Source organism: Engystomops pustulosus, chromosome 5, assembly GCF_040894005.1.
Source record: "Engystomops pustulosus chromosome 5, aEngPut4.maternal, whole genome shotgun sequence".
NCBI classification, from domain to species: Eukaryota; Metazoa; Chordata; class Amphibia; order Anura; family Leptodactylidae; genus Engystomops; species Engystomops pustulosus.
Window position 1 is genome coordinate 68,789,762 of NC_092415.1, and position 22,844 is coordinate 68,812,605.

Below are 22,844 nucleotides of genomic sequence, written 5' to 3' on the forward strand. Positions count from 1 at the left end.
TATTGAATGTCAGAAGTTGCAATGCAGGGAACAATAAAAGAAAAAAAACATAATGGAAGTTGGTATTGAAATATCTTATTCACATTCAATTAAGAAATATGCTTTGCATGGCTCACAATAAGCTTTTCTTGCCTTTTCTAGATAATCACCTATTTCCCAGCGCCTTGTGTTTTGCAATTTAGATATTCAGTAAAGCATGCTTGGGGGAAAGGAGGGGGCTGAGCACTGACACTGAGTGGCTGCTTTTGCAGTGAGCTCCTGCTGTTGGGCTCATAGACACAGAAACAGCTCAGCCAGTCAGCTAGTGATGCTGTTGGACTCATAGACACAGAGACGGCTCAGCTTGTCTAAGGCTGGACTCTTTAACACAGCCATCCTGTCATCTATTGCTACTGCTGTTGTTGCCGCCTTGTCAAACACTTGCAGAAGCTTGGGAGGGTGTATGACACTATCTGTAATACAGCAAAAGAGACAGAGCAAACCAGGATACTTAGAGGAAGCATTTTCTTCACTATGGCATCCAACTTCAATGATATTGTAAAGCAAGGCTATGTAAAAATCAGAAGCAAAAAGCTTGGGGTAAGTCACAATTGCACACTATTTGCTTTCTTGCTTGTTTTACTAGGTTGTGCTGTGCAGTTTTGTATGACAGGCAGCTACTGTACTATCTTTAGCTACTCCAATGTGCACTGTATATTCCTTGGGGAGGAATAAGAAGGAGTGGGTGATTTGTGTACAGCAGTATTGAGATCATCTGCATTTATACAGCACTTGTTCTGCTATTCATGTGGGCAGTAAGGAAGACATTTAGTTCTGGTTGCCAATGGCTTTACTTGCTGTGTATGGATCACTGGAAGTCTTAGATTGCATAGTGAGGTCAAACACAACAGAATAATTATCTGGTTTGGATTCAGGGGAATAACCTTGCCAGACACTTCTAAGCTTTAGCACTGTGTTGCTGTGGACATCAGCTCCTGAGTGGATTAAGCATAGTCGGAGGAATGGACCCACATGGGAGTTCTGCACACTGGATAACAGCCTGTTATTTATTATATTACATCGTGAGGATTATCTGATGAAAAGAGTGGATTAGCATTGTAAAAAGTATAAAGGCTGTTGAATAGTAAGATTGAACTAAAGATGCCTAATATTGAAATAAATTAAGTTTCCATCACAAACCCAACTCCCCCAACCCACCCCCTCCACTAAATCTCAAAAGTGACACTTGTCATGGGAGCTTCACATTAATAAAGTACATCATGTGGTTATACATATTTATCTGTCTGTATGTGCGTGGTGGGTTGTGTATTGGTATTTTTAAGCGTTGTTTATTCCGAGATTCTAAAGAAATAAGAAATGTGTTCAGCCTGTCTGTTTCTATTATAGTCATTGACTTTAAGCAAGCACATAAACAATGGATGAGGGATGAACATGTTTTGCTGAACTGAAAAGGTAGACACTAATGCTGTGATGGTTATCTTATCTTGGGCACATGGCTGAATGATTAAGCATCAGAGTTGGACTGTATGATGCCAACAGACAGGCAACAGCAGGCTGGAGGCATAGTCTAGCACCTGTGTTATCTGGAGGACTCCTGTCAAATAATGAACCGCTTCCCCAAACTGTGTCAGATAAGCCAGAGTCACTCAGAAAATGAAAATTCCTCAAGTAGCTTGGATCTTAACAGGATCTCTTATCACTACAATGAACATTTTCAGCAGTGACATAGGGACTTGTCATGCTGCCTGTGTCATGTTTGTGGTTTTTTTGGATTTGGTTTGTCATCTTTGCTGCTAATTTTGTCTCTGTTGATGTGAATAAACCGTTTGGGAAGATTGTTACTATATTGTTTCTTTCTTATAAACCCTTAAACTTGTATAATTATATGTTGATCCCATGGTTGGAGGCGGATATGTGCCTATTTACGGTATATTTGTGTCAGATACAGCAAATATAATCTGTCAATGAACACAGACCTTGCCAATCTCATGGTTTCAGCCAATGCCTCTAGACTTGTAAAGTATTATGTGTTTGATCACGCGCCGATTTGACTCACTAACTTTTGTCTAGTTTTATTTGACTATTCCTTTAAGTAAGAAGTTCACAAAACTTAAAAAATACTCCTAACTTTTGAGGTTTGTCCATAACTGTGTCTACCACCATAACTGTCTACAACTCCACAAGGCAAGCTACTTGTATTACTATTTTCTTTTTTACTCTCTGATTTGGAAGGAATAGTAAATTCTTGTCTTGTTATGGAGCATGCTACATAATAATGATGGCAATTTACAGGAAATGCAGGTAATATTCAGCACAGGCTGAATAGACATTATTCCACTCTCAGAGCTTGATCATGGGGAGCTTGTCATAACACAATGTAACTAACCATTATTATCGACAATGACAAAATTGTGTGTTTAATTACTGCTAATCAACAAACAAATTAAGAAATTGTGTCTTAGAATAGTGCAGAAAATGGTGTTAACTTGTAAATTTGGTATGTGGAAGCGATAGTGGCCTAACGTGAAATAACTAATGATAAAGTGCTTATCCATTTGGTTTACAATGGAAAAGTTTATCTAAGCTATGTATTAGAATAAGACAATAATAATACAAAAATGTGTTTTACCAAAAATAGGAAATATCGGACTGCATTCTGTCAATGTTGCTATTGATGTTTACAAAAAAAATAATGACTATAAAAAAATAAACAATATTTAATTTGGCGTCTCAAGCCTTGCATAGTAAAATATTAATAGAACTATTTTTTCTAATAACTAGAACAAATAATGCCATGATAATGTGATGTATCTTTAATTTTTATTATTCAAGAGATTAATTTTTAAGGCAAGTTAATCTAAGCAGAAGATTTTATGCTATGTCATACCAAGGAATGTAGGTGGCTAATGACATTCTAAATGTCAACGGGGCAATAAAAAGTCCTATAAGCTGAAGGCTTTTAATTAGCCCCAGACAGATATTCCTCCATTGAGACGAAAGTGCTTTTTCTTACTATGTGCCTGTGAGCAATAGAAGCTAGAGATATACTGACCTATTGTAACATGTTAGATTGAAACTACATTACTGGATTCAATGCTGCAAAATCAACTGTAGAGTATACTTAAGGATGAGCTGATGACAGAATGAAGTGCATTATTTCATCTGCTGTAAAAATCAGTGACTCACAGGCTTTATTGTTACAGGGATGAATCCCTTTCTCTTTATGTCTTCCTTAATAGAAAAGATCACCCGGGTTATAAAAAATGGATTTAGCATTAGGGCTCTACACTGCTGAATGTGTAGGCTTAATGATACATTCTGTGTAACCTTTTGCAGCTATTTTGTCCTCGCAAATTATTTGGGATTGCCCATTCATTTACCATTTAGAGTGAAATAAAACACATACATGATTACTATTAGGTTTATCTTTAATTAAATTGATTCTTAAATCCTAAAAGGTTATTGTGCTATGACATTAAGGTTTAAAGCTGTCATGGTAGGACCTCCTATGAACCAGAGGGGAGTGTCAATAACATTTAGTAGCTCACTTTTTGTGACATGATTCATCCACACACTCGCAGCCATTCCACTGAAATTTTACCATGTAACACTATGTTCCCTAGTATATTATTTGGGATTGCCTAACCATTTACCATAGACAGTGAAATGAAAACACATGCATGATAGTACTGTCTCTCAATCTAGTTGTATGAGTCGGGAAGTGCATTGTCACTTTTCTGATATACAATGGATGTAGACTCCGTTTTTATATTATTTACTTCTTGAAAAGAGAGATTTGAAAAGAAAACACATTAATATTTGATCTTTAATTAAATTAATTAAAGGGGTTGGACACTTTTCAATAAATCTCTTCTATTAGACAGGTCTTTGCATCCATATGTATATCTGTACCTTGGCTCCTTTGAGAGCTCCAGCCTTTCCCCATTTTCACCATGATGCCCTCTACATACATACACATATATACATGCCCTGTTTCTCCATCTCACTAACAGACACAGAGAGAGGGTAGGAGAGGGAGCAGGATGAATCATAACTCACCTGCTTCAGGCCCCTCCTATTCAGCAGAGCTCAGAAATATAAACATAGAATCCTAGAGGGTCTGCAGACACCACTAATGTAATTATCAGAAATGCTGAATCACTTGAACATTCAGGGATTATTATTAAGACTTTAAAAGCATGTATGTAGGCACAGGGGTTTTAGTAAATCTGGCCCTGTATATCTAAATCTATCATTTTGTATATTGATCATATTTAAAGGTTGCACTTTGTATTTGTCCTTTTGTCTTTTGACAAAGTAGAGTAAATATCCTCCAGAAGTCTGCCATAATGACGAGGGACTTAACCGATATATAATAGGCTTATGTAGATTTAGGAAGTTAGGCATTCCAATAAAAGTTAAGGTTGCAATGTTCTGTGCTTTTATAATGATAATAGAATTTATCTTTTGAATATTATGGATCATTTGAACATGTTTTCTCAAAACCTCTGTTAAAAAAGAGACATTTCTCTCAAATGAAATTCAACAAATGTCCAATTTACTGCTGGTCATGAAGCATCTTAAGACTTACAAATTTCTTTTAGTGTTTTACATATCGTGATTAAGGCTGGGTTCACACCTTGATATTTGCCATACGTTGTAAGGACACGACAAGAGGATTACGACGTTGTATCCCACTGTATTCTTATATAGTGAGACACGTCGCCCTAAATGGGGGGGAGGAGTGTATATCGACAGTAGCCAGCGATTGGCTGCTGACTATGAATGTTCCTAATATGGACAGTGACATCACCAGGTACCCCCTTCTGCTGAGTGATGTATGGGCTCGGAGGGGCTGTGGGGAGGGATGCAATACGCTGAATCCACTCCCCATAGCCATCCATTGCCTCAGTTGAGCGCATACGTTGCTCAAGCAGAGGATTCAGGATGAAAAGATATAGCTTGACCTACAGGAGGTATAGTGGCTACACAAAGGCAACAACTATGCCTCCGTCTACCTCTATTTATCATTGTATATGCCAACCATGTAAGCCGGTTGCTTTCCTGATGTAAGCACTTAGCGTATACAAAAAATGTAATGTGAACCCAGACTAACTAACTTTTTTGACACTTTAACAATTGCTAAAGGAAAGGGATCATGACCTGAGACCTATCCAAATGGCTGGGTGTCTACTGTACAGTAAATACATGCTGTGAACACCCTGGTTAAACTTAACTGCGCCACATAAATGGTGGCAGCACATGGTGACCGCACAGTGCAATTTTCCCAAAAATACAATTTGTTTGGCAGAGAACAAGCACTCTTACATCTTGGTAAACATACAAATAAAAAAGTTATGGCTTTTGAAAAATCAAAAATACAAAAACAGAAAAGAGATGCACCTTTTTAAAGGCAAATTTATTAAGACTCCCCAGAATCTCAGAATCATTTCAAGTTTTACTCCATAGCATTTTACTTGTAAGTTGCCTATATTGTTGTGGATAATTGTGTAACATAATTATACTTCAGTTAACATACATATGTAATAATTCCCCTTGACTTAACATTACTCAAGATCTCAGGTACAAGATAAACAGCTTTTTTACCCCTTAAAGAAAATTTACCATCAAAATCGAGCATGGTAATCTTCTTAAATTTTCTTTCTTCTAAAAAACCCTCCTCCCTATAGCTGTGTAATCTAGCAGCAGGAAGTGCAGTGGGAGGGGAGTTGGTAGTTTGTGTGATACACTGGGGAAGATTTATCATGCTGTCTGAAAGTCAGAATATTTCTAGTTGCGGGAGCTGTGATTGGTTCCCATGGGCAACTAGAAATATTCTGACTTTCAGACAGCTTGATAAATATGACCCACAATCAGAAGAGGATTGTTGGACCTCGGGTCCTGCTGCTGACATTGAGGGCATGTTATCACAGCCTAACAGAGGCAATTACACCCAAGATCAGAGAAGCTCTGATCCCAGCTGATGAAACCCTCAGGCAATGCAGCCTGTAGCCCCCTTTTTATACCACATATGCAAGTATAACCCGAGGCTAATTTTACCACAAAATACACTGGGAAACTTATTGACTAGAGTATAAGCCTAGGGTGGGAAATGCAGCTGTTAGTCATTAACAAAATGCCCAGAGGTATTTCCTCATTAATAAAATGTCCACAGCAGAGCCCCCTCAAAAAAGCACCCTACCTAATAGCAATGTCCCTTGCCCAGCCCCCATAGAAATGCCCCATGCCTAGCCCACACAGCAATGCAGCAATGTCCATAGCACAGCCTCCTTAAAAATATAAAACTGTATACTTACCTTCAATGCTCTTCTTCTCCCTGTGGCTCTAGGTTCTTCTTCACCCCGCATCTTCCCGGCAGATGGCTAGAGACACGTCTATGCGCTCTACCTACTTGCATACACTATGAAGTAATCAGCCTCACCAAAGTGTTTGCCCACAGGCAGAGCACATAGGCGTATCTCTGACCGTCTGCCGGAAATTCACGGGGCGAAGAAGAACCTCGAGCTGCGGGGAGGAGAGGAGCGTCAGACGTAAGTTTTACTTTTCAAGTTCTTTTCACGTTGGGGACCGCTGCTCCAGAGGGCTCAAACGCTGCCTGTACCATATTTATATATGCCAAATAGTATCTAGTGTATAATAGTGTACTACACTACACTACATGTATTATATAAGTTATCAAGTGATCGCATATCATTGGCCACTTATGGGACAAAGTATAGAAAATATTTAAAAAAACTAATTTTTATGTAATAAAGCCTGTTAAAAAACGTTGACCCAGAGAAAAATTACATTATTTAGGTTCCACAACAAATGAAGTAGAAACAAAAATGTGAGATTTGCATTATTTTTTCAATGTACTGCACAGAAATGAAGTTCAGGGTCATATCTGGGTTAACCAAGATCAGTACGAACCCAAAATTAGCATTTTCTGTCTGCTCAACACAACTCACACGCACTGCAAATGAGAGAGAGGACCTAAAAACAATTCCAGCACAATCTGGCTTCTGGAAGCCAAATAGAAGTAGTTCATTGTTGTGTGCTCCTAGAGCAATTTTACACTATGTATGTCAGAGGCAGGGGGCAATTTATAGAACTGCAAGGCCAGTCACCATCAACATTGCATTATTGGATGCATTTTTATACATTTTACACCATTTTTCGTAGGTGAAATATTTTTGTATTTTAACATAGACAGGTATTTTAATTAAACATTTGTGTAGGGGGTTTTTTAGAGAAATTTTGATTCCTATATGAGTTCACTATTTAAAAGGTCTTTTAAATCATATGTAATCAATTAAGTTATTCCTGTATTAGCAGCCATGCTTAGGGAATTTTGCATGCTTTAAATTTTGTATGGATTTTAATGTCAATTTATATTTACTTTAATATTTACATTCACACTTACATCTGACAAATGAGAGGACGCGTAGGTGAAATATTGTTCATCTACAACAACAGCTTAAAAAATCAATATGAATATTGAACAAGCACAATAATAGCCAATAAGCTATGAATATTTAAAATACAATGTGTAATTCACTCTTCATAGCGGATTTTTAATATGTTTTGGATATGACACATTGGGGGACATGTATCTTTATTTCTGCTAGTTAAATGGCGAGTTTTTGCAATGTTTAATTGCAACTTTTGCTGTCGTTTTTTCAAGTGCACCTTAGTCTGCACCTTGTGCAGGGTGCCTTATATGACTTCATTTTCCAGATGTTCTGTGCAACTTTTCACTTATGTTTCACTTTATTTTGTTTATTTTAGTGACTTTTTAGGCGCAGATCTGCACCTGGTCCAGGGCAGGTGCAAAGAAAGAATTTTTTTTTATGGAACCTGTTTTAATATTTTAAATTGTAATTATTTCACATGCTTTAAATGTTTCAAATTTTGCACATTAACCTGCTAGGGAGTGAAAGTTTAGGCTACTTATAGTTTTTTTTATGTCCGTGAACTTTTTTCATTTACATTTTTTTTTAATTTATTGGTTACTTCTAAGACAGTGGTTGCATATGATGTTAACACATGCGTTTTCAAACACATTAAAACAGTTGAGAAGAGCAGATTTGCTTAACCCCTTAAGGACGCAGCCTGTTTGCAGGTTAAGGCTCGCAACTTTTTTTTTAAATTTGACCAGTGTCTCTTCCTGTGGTAATAACTTTTGAACGCTGTTACTTATCAAAGCGATTCTGAGATTGTTTTTTCCCCACATGTTGTACTTCATTTTAGTGGTAAATTTTGGCTGATAAGTTTTGCGTTTATTTACAAAAAAAAGAAAAAAATTATGAATTTTTAGAAAAATTTGCCATTTTCGAAATTCTAAATCACCGCGTTTTCAGGCAGATAGATTTACCACCTAAATAACTTGCAGAATAACATTTACCATTTGTCTACTTTACATTTTCATAATTTTTGAAATGTTTGGATAATTTATTTTGACGTCACGTGGCCTACAAATCGAATAGCGATTTTCCGTATTTTCGGAATTGACTATTTTGGGGATAAATACTGTTTGAAATCAAATTTTACATATTTAGCAACAAAACCCCCTATATAACCAACCCATTTTCAAATCTGCACCCCTCAAACTATCAGAAACAGCTTTTACAAAGATTGTTAACCCCTTGAGATCTTCATAGTAATTGAATCAAAATGGCGGTGAAATTTAGAAATTTCAAATTTATCAAATTTTGTCGGTTATACGTTCATTTAGCCCTAAAATTTACACATTTCCAAAAGATAAAAAGAGAAAGCTCACCATAAAATTTGTTCTACAATTTCTCCTGAGTGCAGCGACCCCCCACATGTGGCCATTACTTGTGTTATGGGGGCACAGCGAGGCGCAGAAGGGAAGGAGCACCCTGCAGCTGCCAGGATTTTAGTTTTCTGGTTGCCCCCTTTTGAAGGCTATAAAATTTTCGCTTTTCCGTTATTTGGGCCATGTGACGGCATTTTTTTTGCGGGACGAGATGCTTTTTCCAGTGTTACCATTTTGGAGTTGGTATCACCTATTGTTGAAAATTTTGGAACTTTTTTTGAGGTCATGAGTAGAAAAGCATCAATTCTGTACTGGATTTTTTACTTTTTTTTTTTTCCGTGTTCACCGTATATCCTAATAATCCTGTTATCTTTATTCTATGGGTCGATACGATTACGGGGATACCAGACATGAATATTTTTTCTTATGTTTTACTAAATTTGCCAAATAAAACCCTAATGTGGGGAAAAATCTATCATTTTTGCATCGCCGTCTTCCAAGTGGCATAACATTGTTACGTTTTTGGCTACAGAGCTGGTTGATGGCTTGTTTTTTGCGGGACATGTTGTTCTTTGCAACAATATCATTCTGGAGTACATATGTTTTGTTGATCACTTTTTATTGCATTTTTAGTGGGATATAATAGGTAAAAATCATAATTTTTGGCGGGTTTTTGACGTTTTTTTTTTACGGCGTTCATCATATGGGTTCAATAGTTATTTAGTTTTATTCTATGGATTGTTATGGACGCGGTGATACTATATATGTGGGGTTTGTGTTATGATTTAGACTTTTTTGAGCGTTATATGTCTCTTTATATGTTTTCTGGCTTATGGGCATTTTTAGTGATTTATAAAGTAATTTTTTATTGAAAAACATTTTTTTTTACATTTTTTTACTTGATCCACCATGGGATATGAACAAGCAATCATCTGATTGCTTGTTCTTCATAATACTCTGCAATACTAATGTATTGCAGGGTATTATCAGTGCCAGCCTATGCAGATGCATAGGCTGACACTTTGCCTTTAAGATGACGTCACAGACGCCATCTTAAAGGCAAACCCTCCAGGCTTCTCTGGGGTCCCGATCGGACCCCAGAGGAGCCAAAACAGCGATCGCCCCCCCCGAAAACGGTGCGGGGGGGCCGATCGTGGGGTAAAGACCCCCAGAAGGCATGTTAAATGCCGCGGTCGCGTTGACCGCAGCATTTAACGGGTTAAACACCCGCGATCGGAGCCCACTCCGACCGCGGGTGTTAGCCGGGGATGTCAGCGGTAGATTACCGCTGAAATCCCGCGGCTAGCGATGCCGGTTCGGCTGCTATACAGCGCTGAACCGGCATCGTCTCTGCGCCGTAGCTGTACTGCGCTGAGCGCTAATCGCGGGACTCAGCGCAGTACAGCTACGGCGCAGAGCGCTAAGGTGTTAATTACATTGCTGTTAACATGCTGTTTACAAAATGCAAATATGAACACATGTTAACACACACACATTTGTTAATGCTATGTTGACATGTATGTTAACACACCTTGTAAACACCATGTTGACAGCAATGTAATTAGGCAAATCTACTCTTCTCAGCTGTTATTGTGTTGTGATGCGTTTGAAACCATGTTGTTTAGACCACGTGTGGCCGCAGCTTCATATGTAGTCATCTCCTTTGGGTGTGACTGGATTGTTTAATGATGTAGGCTACAGCCTTAAAGCCAAAACTTACAGTAGTGTCCACTCCTGCATATAACCCCTTACAGGGCTTGTTTCCATGTGGATTTGAGACATTTGCAACAAAAAGTCTCAAAAAGAACCAAAATTTGTGCCTGCTAGGACAGGAAAAAACTACACATGTATCACAAGAAAAAAGACATGATCATACAAAAAAATCTACCAAATGTCTCACTTATACACAAAGAAAAACTATTATACATGTGCACATTCTACTGCATGAAAGTACATTTTGGTTAATAGGTTTTTTTTTGTTTGATTATAGATTTGGTTTGAAATAGAACATTGGCGGCAATTTAGTAAACAAAAACTTGTTTTTATACGTTTTTTAGTTCTTTCTATTCTCTATTTCTTATCTGCTTATGAGACTCATTCCATCAAAAATAGTTAATAACTATCATTTACCATATATCTCTGATTTACAGTGGCATTCTTTTCAAATTTGTCTTTATCTTTTTAGTAGACTTTTTTAGCACTTTTTTCAATTTTTGTTTAAAGCACTTCTTAATGCTTTGAGAGTTTACTTGAATTTAAAGCGAGTTGAGTATTGAATGGCAAAATTCATTAGAAGAAATCCACATTTTGGAGGGTAGATTTTGTTGGAATCATCTTCAAGTGGTAATATACATCAATTTAGCAGAAGCCCTTAACAAATAATGTTGTTTTTTGGATTTTCATAAGGTTATAAAATAAATAATGCACCCAAAATAAAATTATGTTAAAGTAATTTAATAATATAATAAAGAATAACTAACAATACATCTACTATTTGATACAAAAGTGGACCAAAATTATAATTGCCCCTCCTGTTCTAAAATGTAAGTAAATGATCAGAGGTATGCATTAAAGGACATGTTGTGTCGATATTATAATAATTAAATAGTTTTGTTGCCCAGTGTAATAATAATAATGAAAGAACACTAAATACCAATACATATTGATAAGCTAGGAAACAATGCACTACGTAGCGGTCCGATTGTCAGACCTAGCTTACAGTGGCCCAGCATATTCATGAGGGGGCTTTCCGAGGCGCTCCCCTCTCCTCAGCTTTTCCCCACCGGACCACCACTTCCAAACCATATACCGGCGGTGACTGCCAGGCTCCATGCTACAGTCACCTCCTGCTCGGACCCCCCCCCCCTCATGAATATGATAGACTACTGTAAGCTAGATCTGACAATCGGACCACTACCTATTGTATTGTTTCCTAGGTTATCGGTATGTTCCGATAAAGCTAGAGATTTACCAATGCTATAACTGGGGGATGGCTAGGGAGCTGCTTACTTTCGTATGAGCAGCTAAAGTGTTTTAAGAGAGGTCCTTTTTAAGTCCTTGTTACAACAAGAGAACAAAAAATTATATAACACAACAAATAATCATAACACAGTAGGATGACAACATTACACATTTTGGATTTACTGTGCTGTGCATTATATATACTATTTGTGTGTATAATGGTTAATACCTTCTCATGCTGCAGTGCATTAAATGCAAATTATATATATATTTTCTTCTTGCTATTTCTATATTGGCATGATATTCTGCTGCGCTATAGATAATAGATCCACTTTTGGGAGTCGCAGTCTAATTTCCCTGTTATGCTCTGTTCACTTCTGCATTGGTTATTTCTGTTGTTTATCTCTATCATACAAGCTGAACAACATAAATATCAGACTTGCAGGGTGCTTGACATGATGGATGCCATTGATACCCAATAGACCTCATTGACTATAATGACATGCTGTGGTATTTTTTCTCTACATTAAAATAATCTGTAAAGGTTAAGATAAAGACTTAACTATTAAAGTATATCTTACCGTCCGTGCATGAATCTGTAGTCTATTATGTGTACATGTGGAATTACACAGTTTCAGGACATTATGCCACTTGTAATCTTAATTTCATTATTCATCTGTCTATGTCTGTGTTTGCAGTGCACTTGTAGCTGCTGGGAGGAGACTCTGCTCCTAAGACTCACTACTCATCCTCCCTACCAAATAGAACTTGTGATACCCCATAAGCTTCTGCCTATGGTGTAAGCTGGTGTGATGCGATTGACTGAAATTTCAAGGAGAAATGCAGCTAAGCAATTAAGAAGAATTAGAGCAAAATAAAGTGACCAATAAAGTACAACATTTATTGTTGTCATTTGTTCTTGAATGAACAGATTTAAAGTTTAAATCCACTTTTAAAGAACCTGCAAGGAGTTGAGATTTTTTTTTTTTGATCTAACTAAAAGTCTTCTCATGAAATTAGGGCAACCCTTGAAACTACAGGAAATAGTAAAAAATCAGTAATAGATTCCTTATAGGAAAATCCCTGGCTTGCCTTCCATTCTTTATCTGCTGTGTGTGGACAATAGGACAGATGTATCACTTTTTCTGTTGTTTTTGCGCCCTTTCATATTGTTGCAGTTCTTTGCGCCAGTTTTGCGACTAAACACCACAGCCGCACAGAAAAATTTCCATGTTTTCCTTATTTAGCCTACCAATACAGTTTTTTTTGTTGCGCCTAATATTCATTTATCATTAGCAACTTGTTCATTTAGGGTGCAATCACACGTTGTAGTTACAACTGCATTGCAATCAGTTTTGAGGCTTTTTTAGGTGCAGTTTTGTTAATTTAACAGGTGAAACACATTAAGTGAATTTGGTTTTGAAGAGGAAACTTGTTCAATAAATGTAATTTAGCCGTTAAATTGAGAAAACTGCACCTAAAAGCACATCAAAGCTCATTGTGATGCAGTTTTAATTGCAACTTGTGACTGCACTCTTAGGCGCAATTTAGGTGCAAAAACACTCCAGCCTGAAGGTGGCCTAAACTGAGAAGCAAGAACTGAGCTCTTGTACAGAGCAGCTTATCCCTAGCAGCAGAACTCAGCAGACACTACAGATACTATGTGCAGCCTCTGTTTACAGTTCATGACCTTCTATTTACAAACAGTCTGCTAAAGCAGCAGCTGAGAGCAGGGCAGAAGAGAAGTTTTTAGCATTTTGCAGATGCTACAGAGAAGTGCCCCATGTAGCAGGATAGAAGAGAAGTGTCCCATGTAGCAGGATGACCACACTGGAGTATGAGGAGGATACTGGCCAGAATTACAGCAGAGCAGATCCCCTCCAGGAGAAGCTGCTGCTGAGAAGATCACTGGGTGCATCTTGTCACCTAATCTAACATTGCGGCTATACTGAGCCTAAACTGAGCCTAAAGTAGAGTGATTAATAAGAGGCAGGAACTCAACTTATCACGGATGGTTGTAGCTTGTGATAATTTTGGCACAATAATGCGCCAGAATTAATACCCAACAACTACACTTAAGCACAAAACAGTGATACATCTGGTCCAATGTGCTTATATTATCATGGTATAGAGCAGAGTCATGACATGAATGTAACATCCCCAATAACATATTCAGCTCTGCTGCCTCACCTAATCAATCAAACACACATTCAGCACTGTTATATCTTATTTACAGAGCTGATCTCTTCTTCATGCTGCTGTACAGGAAGGGCCTCTGGCTCAAGTGATCTCTGCCTCCTCCTCCCACTGCTCCTGCAGTACAGTGTTCATGTGAGAGGAATCTGAGCAGACAGGAAGACCTTTCCAACCATAATCAGGAGTTTATGGTTGTATTCGCTGCTAACCAAAACACACAATAGTAGTAATTAATGCAACAGGGTAGAATTATATCTGTGAAATGCTGTATTTTTGTTAATTCCATTGAATCGGAAAATATGATATTTTGCCAACATGCGTATATTCAAGAATTTTATATTAATGGTAATATCCCTTTCAACCCATTCTACCAGCCCTGGTCAATTGTGACCAGGTGAGCTTTGAGTAATCATTTGGAAATATTGTGAAGTTATCAAGGTAGTTTTACTGGGAGAAAAGGCACACATTTCCACCTTCCTCATGCTCTGACGAATCACATACTTATTACAAGTGCTGTTGATCAGTTTTCCTCTTTGCTTCTTGAATTCTGTTAAAGTGATGTTTTCAGATATATAGCTTTTTGGAGAAAGAAGCAATTACAGTATCTCTAAAAGAAATATCACAAAGTTTCTTACTGTATATTCACTTTTACTACTGATTAATGCAAACTTTCTTAAAAGTTTATCAACCTATTATAACTTTCAACATTCTTTAAGTTAATACTTTTTTTTAACTATAGAGTTAGATACCAGATAAAAATTTTAATTAATTTGAATATAAGTTTACACTATGCTACATAGATATCTTGTATTTCATATCCCAGACAGTACCATAAAGAAGGTTATATAGGTGAATGTTTTAATGTGGTTCCTGTACATTGATGTTTAATCACCATTTCTAGTTTCTTTTATTTTGTCAGGAGAGCTCTTGGAGGTATAAACAAAATATAAAAAGGAACCAACTAATAAATATGACCTCAATGAATAGATTAGTATAAATTAAAAGGGGCAATCCAGCACCTATATTGTAATACTAGAACGAATCTAGACCTCTATACCATGCAAACAAAATGCCAAAAGGGGAAAAAAGTTTCAAGGCTAAAAGAAGATGCCAGACAGGTGATTAAGATGAAACATGGCATGTATAACTGGTATAAAATAATATTACTGATATGCAGCAATTATAATACTTCAATGTCAGAACACAACCAATAGTATAATAGACATGTGAACAAGAGATATTAATGTGTAAGGCCCCAATGAGTGAGTAAATAAATAAACACCAATTGGAAATATCACTATGTAACAAAAGTTTGTGATATCATATATAGAGCTTAGAATGCACACAAGCCTACCAGCAGGAAATACATTTAAATAGTAAAGTGGAGCGGAACATCCCCAATAATAGAGCACCCATGTGATGGATGCTACGTGCAGGGATGCATAGTGCCGAAGGCGGGTTCTGGCTGGATGACGTCGGCAATGATGGACCAATTGGACCGCCTATCGATGATGGTAGTGGGCCCAACCCCTCTTCACTGCACACAAGCGGGAGCCAGGAATTCGCACCAATGTCAGTAATTGTTATTAAGAAATGGGAACAATAAGACATGTACAATCAGGGCACATAAGGGGAGATGCAAGACACTAAAAAAGTTTATCAAAATGATGAAATAGTGATGGATGTAAATGTGTTGCACAATTATATAAGACATTGCAAAAAAAATGAGTGTGCAAACAAAGAAGTATGTTTAATGCTGTCTGGTGTATATATGTAATAAATATAAAACAGCATGTATAAACAGATGGAAGTGTATAAATGTAAAGGAGTGTGAATATGTTATGATACAATAGTACTTTATTGATCTCCTGGGGGGAATTTGTTTTGTGCAAATTGTTCCGGCAGATGTTATAAACAGACATAACAGGCTCAATGTTACAGTTACATACATACACTACAAGAAGCCTTTTCTTACATGTTGCAAGGCTACATTACATTACATAAGGTGAAACAATTACAGTACAAAATACAATAGTGACAATAACAAATAGACACAAGCTAGACAGACATGCATGTACTATAATAGGAGTACCAACGCTAATGGTGATTGCTGTGAAACAGTGGTGCACTGCTATTGGTTTGACAGAAGAGACACTCCACTTAGCTCCACTTTTGCCAATTACCGGTGCTTAAGACGCCTGGTCCTGGCTACCACTGGAGCTGTGGTAAAGTGTTCCTCCTGACTTGCAGTAAGGCACTGATTGTAATCATTGCCTTAATAGAGCCTATTAAAGAAATAGCAATTAAAAGAATTTTTTCATTCAGAAATTTATCATAGATATTTTATCATAATGGCACACAAAAAATTGCATAAAAATCTTAGCATACTGTCGCAGGCTACCCAAATAGAGATGAATGATATTTACAATTAGAACAATGCATCTTTTTATAGATTAGTTTAGATATTTTTGTGTAGCTAAGGATTGCTATGGTGCCCTTTACCACAGATAATAATTTCTTCTAGTTTTGAGTACATTGTTGGAAGACTGATCATGATCATTTCATGTACTTTATGTCAATGTAATGTGTTAAGATTTATGTATCTTCAGCCCTTTATGACTAAGCCAATTTTTTTTTTTTTTTTCAGTTGTTGCTTACAAATAGTCATAGGGGGAATTTATCAGGACTTTTATGGCACTTGGGATTATTTTCCCCAGTTCCTCCATGCCAGGGGGACGTGTAGAGGTGTGAAGGGGACCTAGAGTAGAAATAAATAAAGGTATAGACATAAATAAAGAGGCCTAAGCTGGACTATCAAAACGCTGGCACGCAGGTGTAGGCATATGATAAATAAATGATATAAACAAGATATGTATGTATCTTGTTTATTAAATTTTATGAATTATTTCCAGCAGGAAATAGAAAAAAATACATTCAACAATTGCCTTTTTATACCTTTACACCGTTCATCCGTTTTCTATTTTTTTTTTTTGTGAGCTAATTGTAATTGATGCAGGGCCATAAAAGTAAACATGTAACTGATTGCATACCGTAAGTTAGTCTATAAGCAGCACTAAGATTTATTAGATGTTAATAACCAGCAAATTTTCTATATCAGCATTGCACTTATACTGAGGAACATTTAAGGAAATGTGTAGAAGCACTCTGTTCTGAAGTTTTCATGCTGATAACATTTTGATGCATTTGCCATTGCTGCCCTTTTATATATGCAAAGGTCTTTTTTAATTTCAATCTCACTTCTTCAAAGCAAGTTACCAAGCAGTAAATGTAAGTTTATACAAATGCCGGCACCATAAACCTTTGTACTGTCATATTAATGGAATACATAATGTAAAGTCAGTTTTTTGTCTATTTGCACATATGAAAATTTGCTGGCTGTGTGTGCTGGTACAGGGACAGGAACCCCTACTCCTTGCTGGTTGCCCCCCCCACTCCTCCGGCTAACCGCCCCCCCTTTATCCCCCTCCTTGCCCCCCCTGGCGTGGAGATGGCAGAAAGGGGAAAATAGTTGCAAGAGCCTTGGCAAAGAAGCCTTGATAAATACCCCTCTGTGGCTCTACGCTACAACATTAATGGGGGGCATTTGTCACTTCCTTTTTTTGTTGTCCTTTTTGGAACTTTTTCTGGCGAATTGGTGGATTTGCTTTTTATGTGCCAAAGACAATGCAATGTTTGATGTGCCTTATTTGCAACTGATATATCACTGGAACCTAGATGTTGAAGTCTTTAAACTGACTTTTTGAAAAAAAAAAAAAAAAAAAACAGCAGTAGAGATTACCAACATAATACATTACAACATCCAATTGAAACATGACACCATTGAATCATAGCCCCATATCCTTTGAGATATGCAAACAAGCCTACTTTCTGACACGTCTATTTTCTTTAACCCTTATACTAAAGTGTTTCTAAAATTTCCATTAACCAAAATTCATCATTAAACTTGTTTTGAGGATTTATTATATCTGCATTAAAAAATATACTTCATGGTACAAGGGTTCATATCATTAACATGTTTTCCCTCAGTAGGACAACCTGGTAAAAGTTTAGCTCATGTATAAAAATGCATCTAACGGAATAAAATGTCAGATTTATCTCATGGATTTTTTCTAGAAAATGAAAGCTGCAGGCAGTTTTGTGCAATTTTTTTGCAAACCATATAGGGCAGCGATGGCGAACCTACGGAACGCGTGCCACAGACGGCACACAAAGCCATTTCTTTTGGCACGCGTACCGTCGCCAGTAAGCCTCTGCCCGCTGCCCGTAAAAATTTGTCTATGCGAGCGGCGGAACTACGCGCCGCTCCATAGACAGAACCGCAGAGTTTTTGCGCATGCGCAGTAACTTGGGAAGCTCTGAAAGTCTCAGTCGCTCCCATAGAAACCGTGCATGCGCAGTAATTATCCCGGGCCACTCCGCTCTGCTCCCTCCCGGTTCGCTCCGCTCTGCTCTGTCCCGGTCTGCTCACTCTGTCCCGTTCCGTAGCCCCCCTCTCCTCTGCTCCGTGGCCCCCTCTCTTCCGCTCCGTGGCCCCCCTCTCTTCCGCTCCGTGGCCGCCCTCTCTTCCGCTCCGTGGCCCCACTCTCTTCTGCTCCGTGGCCCCCCTCTCTTCCGCTCCATGGCCCCCCTCTCTTCCGCTCCGTGGCCCCCCTCTCCTCCGCTCCGTGGCCCCCCTCTCCTCCGCTCCTTAGCCCCCCTCTCCTCCGCTCCGTAGCCCCCCTCTCCTCCGCTCCGTAGCCCCCCTCTCCTCTGCTCCGTAGCCCCCCTCTCCTCCGCTCCAGGTGGGAGTGGAGAATGCATACAGCGTAACCTGCATGCATTCCTGGAGAACCTTCCTGTAGAATAAAAGAAAATAAAGTAAGTTTATCTGTGTATATGTATGTAATATGTATATGTATGTAATGAGTATATGTATGTGTATATGTATGTAATGTGTATATGTATGTGATGTGTGTATGTGATGTGCATATGCGGGTGTATATGTATGTGATGTGTATATGTAGGTGTTTATGTATGCGATGTGTATATGTAGGTGTTTATATGTGTATACATATATATAATATATATATATATATATATATATATATATATTCTGTATGTATTTTATACTACATGGCGATAAGCTGTATGCATTTTATACTACATGGTGGCATTCTGTATGCATTTTATACTACATGTTGACAAGCTGTATGCATTTTGTACTATCTTACGTATATGGGGGGGGGGCATCTCTCTATGGCTCGTTTTCTCAATTAAAACCTTGTTATTCTAGTTAAATTTTTGTGTTGGCACTTCACTTCAAGTCAGAAGGGTTTGGGTTGCATTTTGGTCACTCGGCCTCTAAAAGGTTCGCCATCACTGATATAGGGAGTCATTTATATTTAGTCAGGACATTTTTGCATGTCTTTTCTTTTTTTTCGGGTTTTGGACTCCAGGTTTAAACTGCTGCACGATCTGCGCAGTGAAGTATTCAATGATCTGCCGCACTGTGCACATTAGTAAGGCATACTTCTCATAGTGCAGTTTGCGCCACTTTTTGATAAATCAGGGTCATTACTTTTTATTTAATAACTGCAATAATTATTCAAGTTTTTCATGCTGTCAGATGTCTTCGACATGCTTTGTGATTTAGTTTTCCATTTTGTGTTGCTCTTCATCAGACAACAATACAGTGCATATTTGATTTTGTTTGCTTATTTGCTTCCAGTTAACATATAATTTTGATGCTGTTTCATCATAGACTTACATCTGCCTTTCTGTGAAGAAGTCTTCTGAGTCACATGTGCTTAATACAGATCTGACCATGTGAGTCATATAGAGCTGTTATACAACATCCTAGAAATCTGTTGACCCATAGCATGCATCCACATCGCTAAAATAATAGCATAGACTGTGTGTCTTGGATTTATATAAATTCAAAGGAAAGTTTAATATTTTGCTACAATAGTTTTGCTTCTAATGGAGGGATTGCATAGGATAAAGAAGAAAAGCATATAAGCCTAAGAACTTTGTTTGTTCTGTATGGGGTCATTACTTATTGATTGGTTAAAGTGGATCCCCCGCCTCCTTCTCCAACCACAACTCTATACATCATTTAATAGGCATTGTTTCATCAGGATTTACTTCAGAACCCCCCATTGTTCCTAAACAATGTCAATATTTTCAGCTCTATACTGTACGACCCTTCAGACCATGGCAATCTTTCTGCTAGTAGGGAGCCTAATTAGTAGCTTTTGAGTAACATAAATGCTAATTAGGCTCACTTTTGTCAAATGGGTGGTCCTGGGCTGGATCAGACTGCCTGGTTCTTCCCATCTCCCTGTAGCGATGCCAGAGAAGAAATTATAACTACATCGGAATCAGTGGAGTGGATGCAAATAATTGTAGTTTGTAGAGGTTGCGGAAGGCCATCTTTAATATTTGATATGTGTTAAACTTTGTTGTATATTTAAAAATGCATACAATATTAAATTCTAAACAAACGTAAACGCCATGTGCAATAAATCAATTGCACTGAAATTTTTTACCCTCTGATATATGACTCTAGGCTGTAGATTCAGTTGTGAGCTACCTGTTATTTGCTTCCTTATTAAGATGTAGTGGATACTCAAGCTTCTTCTCATTACTATTAGAAACACATCGATCAAAGAAGAGTGTGCATGTTTAGAATGCAGAAACTCAGATGTGGAAATTGCCTTGGTTTCTCTTAGGTGGAAAGAAATTGAGAAATGTTTATTGGCTTTAAAACGTCATAGTTTAGTTTGTTACATGAGAAGGTCTCAAAAATCTTTAGTGAATATTTTGAGCATGTTCTTCTGAGATTCACAACATTTTATCACTATTTCTATAAATTTACAGATTTCCTGCTCTTACTAAGATTTATATTTTTTAAATATTATTCTAAATACCAAGAAAGAGCCATATTGACAAAACATAATAACATTGAATATCTGGGAAACAGATGAAGGGGGTAATTTATCTTAGAATTTTCTCTCTTTTTCTTTTAATTTTGCGACTTTTTTCTGCACATATTTACGCCTAAATTTGCTACTTTTCCACTTGCCTAGCAAAACTTGCCACACAAGAATTTTTCAGTGTTGCACCTGATATACACATGTGACGTAAAAGTACGTCACATGTCGGGTCCCGGTACATGGAGAGGGCTCGCAGTATGCAGCAAAGACTTACCGGTAACACCCGCGATCGGTGCCGGCACTGATCGTGGGTGTTTTACCGCTGATCGCCGGCGGCTCCCCGTGGATCGTTGCTCCCCGTGACGTCATCGGGGACCGGCGATCCATCAACATGGTAACTTCGGGTCTCACGAAGACCCGAAGCTACTTCGGGTTAAGCCATTCATTACCATGTGCTGTCAGCACATGGTAATGTATGAGTAGTAAAATCCCCATATACTGCCATACTGTAGTATGGCAGTATATGATAGGATCGATCAGACAACCTAGGGTTAAAGTACCCTAGGGAGTCTGAAAAATAGTAAAAATAAAAATTAAAAAAAAGTTAAAATAAAAAAATTATAATAAAAAAACCTAAAAATTCAAATCACCCCCCTTTCCCTAGAATTGATATAAATATAAATAAGCAGTAAAAATCATAAACACATTAGGTATCGACGCGTCCGAAAATGCCCGATCTATCAAAATATGATAACGGTTTTTCACTGCGTTTAACCCCCGTAATAGAAAATCGCGCCCAAAGTCGAAAATGGCACTTTTTTGCCTTTAAAAATTTTTTTTTAAATTCTATAAAAAGTGATCAAAAGGTCGTACAGTCCTAAAAATTATAACATTGTAAACGTCATCAAAATCCGCAAAAAAAGGACACCACCCACAGCTCCATACACCAAAGTATGAAAAAGTTATTAGCCCCAGAAGATGGCAAAATCCCCCCCAAAAATTTTGTACAGGAGGTTTAAATTTTTTTAAATGTATGAAAACATTATAAAACCTATACAAATTTGGTATCCCCGTAGTCGTACCAACCCAAAGAATAAAGTAGACATGTCATTTGGGGTGCACAGTGAAATCTGTAAAATCCAAGCCCACAAGAATACGGCACAAATGCGTTTTTTTTACCAATTTCACTGCATTTGGAATTTTTTTCCCGCTTCCCGGTACACGGCATGAAATATTAAATACCACCATTTTGAAGTGTAATTTGTTACGCAGAAAATAAGCCATGACACAGCTCTGTACATGGAAAAATAAAAAAGTTACAGATTTTTGAATGTGGGGAGTGAAAAATGAAAATGCAAAATCGAAAAAGGGCCGCGGCGGGAAGGGGTTAAAATGCACATGAGAGCGTATGAAAAAGTGACAATTTTGCCGCAAATTGAGGTTAAAAGTCGCACATAAACTCCAGTCCTGACCAGGCGTAGAAAAAAAACTTTAGAAGAATTTGAAGAAGAGTTTGAAACTTTTGTGCGACTTTTGAATAAAAAATTGCAAAAACCCTATAGCCACAGCTGCCTGTAAGACTTTTTACTTCTCTAATTTATTTCTGATTGGCTGATTCCAAACAACCTTAAACAAGTACCTTATTGATGATACAACCTGCCTGAGCAATGATAACAATAACATTTATCACAAGTAAAAGGGAAAGCACACATATTCTGCGCTGATGAATATTTGCTTTCCAAAAACATTTAATACATTGAACCCAAAGAACCCCTCGCCAAAAATGTCTCCAATAAACTAGCTTTTCTTATTTCATTTCTGGAAAAGAAAAAGTATGGCTATAGCCCATTAAATACACAGATCAGACATTACATGCACAGCCAAGTAAAGGCAAAGAAATAAAAGCAGAAATAAAAATTGCCAAGTGTTGATGTCCTCAGGTAATTAACATGTAATAAACACTTAAAGGA

General features: G+C 37.6%; 1 protein-coding gene across 2 annotated transcripts in view; it reads left to right on the top strand.

Moving 5' to 3' along the window:
- Positions 1–238: 238 nt before the first annotated feature.
- The window catches only part of DOK6 (docking protein 6), a 329,352-nt gene continuing 306,746 nt past the window's right edge, over positions 239–22,844 (top strand). The window contains exon 1 of one of the 2 annotated variants that reach the window (XM_072152306.1): positions 239–579. In XM_072152306.1, the coding sequence (XP_072008407.1) occupies positions 514–579 (66 nt within the window). In that variant the 5' untranslated portion in view covers positions 239–513. The remainder of the gene's footprint in view (positions 580–22,844) is intronic. The other variant, XM_072152307.1, reaches the window with a different exon arrangement.